This window comes from Gossypium hirsutum, chromosome A12, assembly GCF_007990345.1.
Source record: "Gossypium hirsutum isolate 1008001.06 chromosome A12, Gossypium_hirsutum_v2.1, whole genome shotgun sequence".
NCBI lineage: Eukaryota > Viridiplantae > Streptophyta > Magnoliopsida > Malvales > Malvaceae > Gossypium > Gossypium hirsutum.
Window position 1 is genome coordinate 21,201,080 of NC_053435.1, and position 7,071 is coordinate 21,208,150.

The following is a 7,071-nucleotide window of genomic DNA, read 5'->3' on the forward strand; positions in this document are numbered from 1 at the left end:
AGGTACTCTAGATGGCCCCCATAGATCAGAATGAATATACTCCAACATTCCCTTCGTGTTATGGATTCCTTTACTGAATCGAACTCTCTTTTGCTTCCCAAAAATGCAGTGCTCACAGAACTTTAGTTTGCAAATTCCTTGCCCATTAAGAAGTCCTTTTTTGCTCAATTCTGCCATGTCATTCTCACTCATATGCCCTAGGCGCATATGTCAAAGTTTAGTAATATCATCATCTGACAAAGAATAGGAAGCAACAACTGCATCACCAGCAATAGTAGAACCCTGCAAAACATATAACTTGGTAGTCTTTCTCTGCCCTTTCAGCACAATGAGGGAACCTTTGGAAATCTTCAAAACCCCACTTTCAGCTGTGTATTTGTACCCTTTTAAATCAAAAGTACTCAACTAAATTAAATTTCTCTTTAATTTTGGAACATGTCGTATGTCACTAAGTGTTCTAACAACTCCATCAAACATCTTAACTTTAATTGTTCCAACACCTTCGGTTTTACACGAAGCATTATTTCCAATCAAAATAACACCTTCAGACACTGTTTCATAAGTTGTAAACCAATCCCGATTGGGACTCATGTGGAAGGTGCAGCCCGAATCAAGGAGTCACTCCTCGCTTACTTTATAATTGTTGACAAAAGCGATTAGAAGCTCACTATCACTGTAGTCTTCTACAACATCAACTTCAACGGAATTTTCTGGTTGTTTTCCCTTTTGATTTGCAACCTCCCTTTTGATCTTATTTTTTATCTTATAGCACTCAGATTTAATGTTCCCTTTCTTTTTGCAGAAGTTACAAGTTTTACCTCTGTTTGAATACTTCGATTTACCCTTAGATTTACCACGAGGATTTCGTTCCTATGTCATTTCACGATCATCATTACATTCCGATCTTGTCTCTCATGAACAATGAGACCCTCTCCCTGAGCGTTAGTTTTAACCACAAGATGAATCATCTTATCATATGATGTCAAAGTACTATAATCTCATCAACTGTGAGAGACTCGTAGCTATATAAAATTGTGTCTCTAAAGGTTGAATAAGACGGGGGCAACAAACAAAGTAGAATCAACCCTAAATCTTCCTTATCATACTGAACCACCAAGGCCTCCAAGTTTGAGAGAATTTCTTTAAACACTGTTAAGTGTTCGTACACAGACGCACCTTCCTCCAAACGATGAGCATAAAGACACTGTTTCATATGTAGCTTGCTGGTTAGAGTTTTCGACATACATATTTGTTCCAACCTCTTCCATAATCCAGCGGCGGTCTTCTCCTTCATTTCATCTTACAAAATTTCGTTAGACAAATGCAGATGTAACTGTGTTAATGCCTTTCGATCCTTGCGCTTTTTCTCTTCCTTCGTTAATGTCGAAGGCATCTTATCTACCCCTAGCAGGGCTTCCTCTAAGTCCATCTGTGCAAAAACTGCCTGCATATTTATTTGCCACAATGCAAATCTGGTGTTGCAATCCAACAGTGAAATTTCATACTTCAAAGATGCCATTACCATGATGAGATGAACAACCCAGAAGCTCTAATACCAGTTTATATAAAATAGAACGTCGGTAATGACAATATATCGCAAAGAAAAGAGAAATAAAAAATAAAAAACACACAGATTTTTACATGGAAACCCTTTCGGGAAAAAAAATCACGGGCAGAGGAGAAGAAAATTCACTATATCGAATTCAAATAATTACTAGAAGAATAGACTCTGTCTATTTATAGGCTTGTAAAACCATATTCTAATAGGAGTGTAGTAAGATTGAAACACTTTATTCTAATCAATATCAAATAGATGGAGTTTAATAAGGTTTAAAAAACCTTATTCTAAAATAAAATAAAAGAAGTGTAGTTTTTTAGGGATTTTACTTTTATTTTATTTTACCACAGTATTTTATTTAAATAAGGATTCGGGTCACTTAATTCTAACAATAACGATTTATGAAAACTTTTATAAATAGAAGTAAAATTTCATTTGTATGACACATCAAAAATTCAAAACAAGTTTCATTATTCTCCTCCATCTTCTAATATTAAAAAATTATTACATGAAGAAATGTTGCAATTCTTTATATAATTTGAGAATCTTGTTATGCTCACTCAATACTCAATGGACTATTTTCGTTAATGCAAAACACAAAAAAATCATTAAACTTTGTTGTATTCTTGAAATTAATTTGCTTCTAATTCTTTTACATACCAAAATATAATTTAAAAAAAACATAATTACAAGTCTTAAAACCTTCCGTTAATTTCTCACAAGTTTATTTTAATCCACACACTAGCATTTTAAGTAAGAAAATAGAAAAAGAAAATTTAAGTACCAAATTAAAAAATATATATGACTACTGTTTATATAGCCAAACCGTGACAAACTTTTTTTTCCTCACAGCCAACATCCTCTGAAAATCAATTGATAGAGTAAAAGAACCAAAGGCACAAAAAATGCAACATAAATAATCTGAAAAATTAATTTCAATGAACCAATCACCACAGCCCAAAGTCAATGTTTGCCAAGTAATAAAACCAGTTATTCATCTTCCTTCATTTTTCTTTTTACTTTACAGATGCTACATTACATATGTACTCCTAACTGTGTCTAGTTTTAATATTAGTAGTTCAGTATAAATATCTCACCAACCCCAAAACCCTGAACTCTTTCCTGATAAAAGCATCGATTGCGAAATATAGTTCTCAACGCTGTTTCCTGATAAAAGCATCGATTGCGAAATATAGTTCTCAACGCTGTAAAAGCAGTCTGAAACTGAAATCGTAAGGCATTACTTGCACAAGCTGTGAAAGAGTCTCTTTCACTTTTCTCTCTAAGCATTTCACTGCTTCATTTCTCACATCATTTGGTAGCTGAAGGCAAACCCAATCCAGCAATGATTCCAAATCCTTTGCAAAGTCAAGCAGATACCAATCCAATAGCTTTGGTATTGTTAACTTGTTTGTTCTTGAAATCCCCACCGCTGCCTGCAGGTAGTCTCTCTTAGCTGTTTCCAACTCTTCTTCGACATGAGCCGCCGTGTATACTCTCACCTTCATTACCAAATCCCACATTTCAGCACTTGAAGAAAGAACGTGATTAATGTTTGAGCATTGTTAACTATGAATGTTTCTGACTATCTACGGAAGGAGATTGATTTTGAAGCGAACTTACAGCAGGAGATGACCAGCTTCCACATGCAAGAGCAAATGTAACCAAAGGTTCGGACCACTCGAGACCAAATATATTGCGTGCTTTCACCTCATTATTTTTTGCAGCTTTAGGACAGGTCTTTAATAGAAAGAGAGAAAAAGGGGTAATAATCCAGTTAGCAATATCAAAATTTAAAAGCACAATGAATTCTATCCTCTCCCCTACAGAAGTATATATAAAAGAAAGATGAACAGTTTTTTTTTTTACTTACAAATTTCAAATGGAAAGGCAGCCTTAATATGAAATGCTCGATTGTTATTGCATTTAGTAAGTGGCCTCCCACAACTATTGTAGCCTGAAGCAGCCATAAAAATTGACAAATTTTAAGTCAAATTGTCCAAAAGCAGATGTCAACAATACTTCAAATATAGCTGTAGCAACCATTGTCTAATATGGTGAGGGCTATATAATGCACAGTAAGTGTTTTTAGCAGCTTATTATGGGCATAGAACAAAAATGGCATCGATAATAGCATCCCTGACAAATCTAGTAACAGCAAATATGGATGACACATACCTTTTGCATTAGTGCTACAACTGTTTCAGGCAACTCAGGAACCCCATGCTCCAAAATTGCCTAACAGAACCATTATGTAAGTGTTATGCTCTTGCTTTTCGCATATTAAGTTTGCTTTTTGCATATTAAGTTCAGCAAACTTCTCTTCATTCTGGAATGTATTAAAATGTTCAACAAAAAAACGAATTTCTTACATTCATCATACAGGAATTATAAGTGTTAATCCAGAATGCAAGCTTCTGCTGATGGCTGAGACCCTCTAAATTGACAGACGCGAGCTTCCCAAGAAGAAACCTGAAATCATCATCATGGAAACAGGCTGAATAGAAATGTCACAATTAACATATTATGGAAGGGAAACCAACCCAATAACTTACTTTAGTTTATGGATCAGAAACAAAGCATTCGTACTCCGGTTTAGGTTAATTGTATTCACTTCAATTGCACAAAGATGTTGATAGGGTCCAATATCTCTAGTTTTCAAATCTGAACAGATACCATAAGGGTCTCGGACCTCACTTTCTCCAGGTAAAGTCCCGGATTCCGCAGCTTTATCTTTCAAGGTGCTCAACCTTGCGAAAATTCTAAACAAGCACCTTACAATGTCTTCAGATATTTTGTTTGGTGTACTATCAACTGCTGATTTCTTATCATCTGTAGAACTAGAAGGGCTTGCTTGTGCATTTTCTTGCTTTACTAATCTACCATCTAGCTGGACGGTAAAAAAACCTCAATTTATAAAACCATAATGAAGTGGAAAACTACTGTTCTTTTAACCAGAAATTAGTACACACCTGCACCTTCAGAGGATCCAGATATTTGTCTGCTGAGTCAAGCTTGATTGGAAGTCTCTTTACTGGGGTCACAATGTTGGATACTTTCTTGTCTGGAGATTGTTTATCCTTTACAGCATTTGCAAATGATTGGTTTTCTTTTCCTCTTATGTCTCCGGAAGCAGAACTGAATTTTGTGGAAGCTTGTTTACCATTTGTTGGCCTGATAAAGCACTGTCCAGCTCGATCGTAAATAGTATCTGGAGGCAACATCTTTCTGCTTGAAACACTTCTGGAAAGAGATGGCTGAGACCTGGCAATGGTTGGTACCAAACTCATCTCGTTTACAGACAAAGACTTCAATCGCTGGTGTTTTGAACTTCGAACCGTAGACTGCTCAACAGTGGATTCATTCAAATTCTCTACATTCCTCTTGGAAGATGCATAGACAGCCTCTTGATAAAGACCTTGCCTAAAACTCACTACTTGCTCTTCAAGCCTAACAACTTCCTCTTCCAAAACAGCTACTTCAGCAAGTAGCTCTAATGTCTACAATCCCCAGAAAAGATAAACCAATTCACTCTCAAAAAACAAATTTTACATAAAACATGTAAAAGTTTCCATTTTTCAAGTATTAGAAAAAATTTTCCAAGAATTTCTTCCTCAAATGTAGTATGCAGTTAAGTTAGACTTACATATGGAGGTAAGTAAGGAGGAAGCCGAGGAAGTGCCCCTAAAGGCCTAGTAAAAGCTCTCTCCAAAGCTCTATGCACATTCTCTTCATGTCTAAGCTTCCTTTTTAGCTTATCAACCTGCAAATTATACCAATACCACCACAAAATTTGTTGAAAAACTGCAAATAGAAACCAAGAGAAAATCAATTGAATAGACCAAAAGTGTGTATAAATTTTGGTTACATCTTGTAATAAGGCTATTTTCTTTTCCCTGATTGATCTTCTCCTATTTGTTACAGCTTTGCTGGTACCAAGTGTTCTACTTCCCTGACACTTCTCCATCTCCTTCTTTGAGTAATACAAAGAAAAAAAAAAGGATAAACTCAAGTATATAAAAAATATTTATACAAAGAAATAATTGAAAGCAAGAAACTTAAAGAAGACACTGTTCCTTCCTTGAGACGAGTGTGAGGACAGACCTCAGATTTTAGGATCAAAAGTGCTTCCCTACTTTCTCTTTTTATGACACTAGCAATAATATAGCAAAATTCCAAAATTTTCAAAAACCCAAATTTTCTTCAAAGTTTGAACTTTTAATCCCCAAATAATCAGTCTTTGGACACTCAAACTAACCATTAACAAAAACCCAAATCTTCAAATCTTGTAAAAACCAATAAAAGGTCAAAATAAAAAAGAAAAAGCAAAAAAAGAGGGAAAAGAGAAGAGAGAAGTTACTTTATTGTGGTGTCTGTCATGATTTAAAGGAGCTTTCATGGACTGAAGAGTGGTACGGACTCTTGTATTCATCTTTTTTTTTTCTTGGATTTAAAGAATCAAAATCCCAAAACAAAACAAACCAACAATGCAACAATATCTACACTTCTGCTACTACTAATATTTCCATGACCTGAAAGAAACAATGCAAACAGACAAAAAAAAAAGGAAGAGATAAGAAAACAAAGCAATAGCCATTGAAATTACTCTCAAACAAAATCAAAGATGTGGAAAGATAAAGAAGCAAAAAAAAAAATTTCTTTGAATACCCTTTGTTTATTCCAAGTTACAGAGCGGGAAACTTGAAAGTAAAGCGAACAAGACACAAATGCCTGCATGTATACATGGGGTTTTACATCGCAAGCTTTTTGTTTATTTATATAGTAAAAAAAGATCATTTTATACTACAAAATGTTAATTTAAAAGTGTTGAAAAGAGTGAAGAAGCAAAGAAAACGACTAGAGTGGAGCTTAAAATCGCTATTCAATCCAGGAATAGCGTAACAGTTGGACAGACCATACCCAAAACAAACCGCGTATATATAAATGATTTATTAATAATTCTTAATGAAATTATTTTTCATTTATAAGAACAAAAATTCTGTTGGAGTGAAGTCAAGTGTCGTTCACTGGCTTACTGCACTTTCTTCTTCTTCTACATGTTCAGTTTGATCAGCTTCTTGAGATCTTGAGAGAAGGTTTTTATTTTTCGTCACCTTCTCTATCATTATATAGTACTCCACATTATTTCATATGAGAAATGTTAATCAGCATCTAATGACGCAATTAAAGTAATATATAAATAAAATTAAAGTTAATTATAAGATTAAAGTTTTTAGAATCGAATAGGATGTTGGTTCGTCAATTCACTCAATCCGTCAAGTTTGAATAAATAAATTATTAAAAAATTATAAAAATAAAAAGATTCAAAATCAATTTCAATTGCTCGATTCAATCAGCTTTTTGCCCGATTGAATCAACATGTACCGATTTTTTGGTCAATCGATTCAATATCCTCTTTTGAACTAATATCTCGACTTGCCCTTAGTCCAACCGATCGATTCAACCTACCGATTTTTGGGTCAATCGATTCAATATCCTCTTCTGAACTAATA

The 7,071-nt window shown here is 34.5% G+C and overlaps 1 protein-coding gene across 5 annotated transcripts; it reads right to left on the reverse strand.

Moving 5' to 3' along the window:
• Positions 1–2,464: 2,464 nt before the first annotated feature.
• LOC107933349 (uncharacterized) lies at positions 2,465–6,668 on the reverse strand. 5 transcript variants are annotated; one of them, XM_016865545.2, is made up of 12 exons: positions 6,595–6,641; positions 6,227–6,289; positions 5,919–6,090; positions 5,427–5,528; positions 5,205–5,321; positions 4,531–5,058; positions 4,114–4,448; positions 3,931–4,030; positions 3,737–3,796; positions 3,432–3,515; positions 3,182–3,298; positions 2,465–3,060 (listed from the first exon to the last, which is right to left on the reverse strand). In XM_016865545.2, exons 3-12 carry the CDS (start codon positions 5,988–5,990, stop codon positions 2,758–2,760), a joined length of 1,818 nt encoding a protein of 605 aa, XP_016721034.1. In that variant the 5' UTR covers positions 5,991–6,090; positions 6,227–6,289; positions 6,595–6,641; the 3' UTR covers positions 2,465–2,757. The 5 variants fall into 5 exon arrangements, with proteins under 5 accessions (XP_016721034.1, XP_016721023.1, XP_016721027.1 ...); XM_016865534.2 differs by having other exon boundaries at positions 5,427–5,531; XM_016865538.2 differs by lacking the exon at positions 6,227–6,289 and having other exon boundaries at positions 5,427–5,531; positions 6,595–6,668.
• Positions 6,669–7,071: the final 403 nt, after the last annotated feature.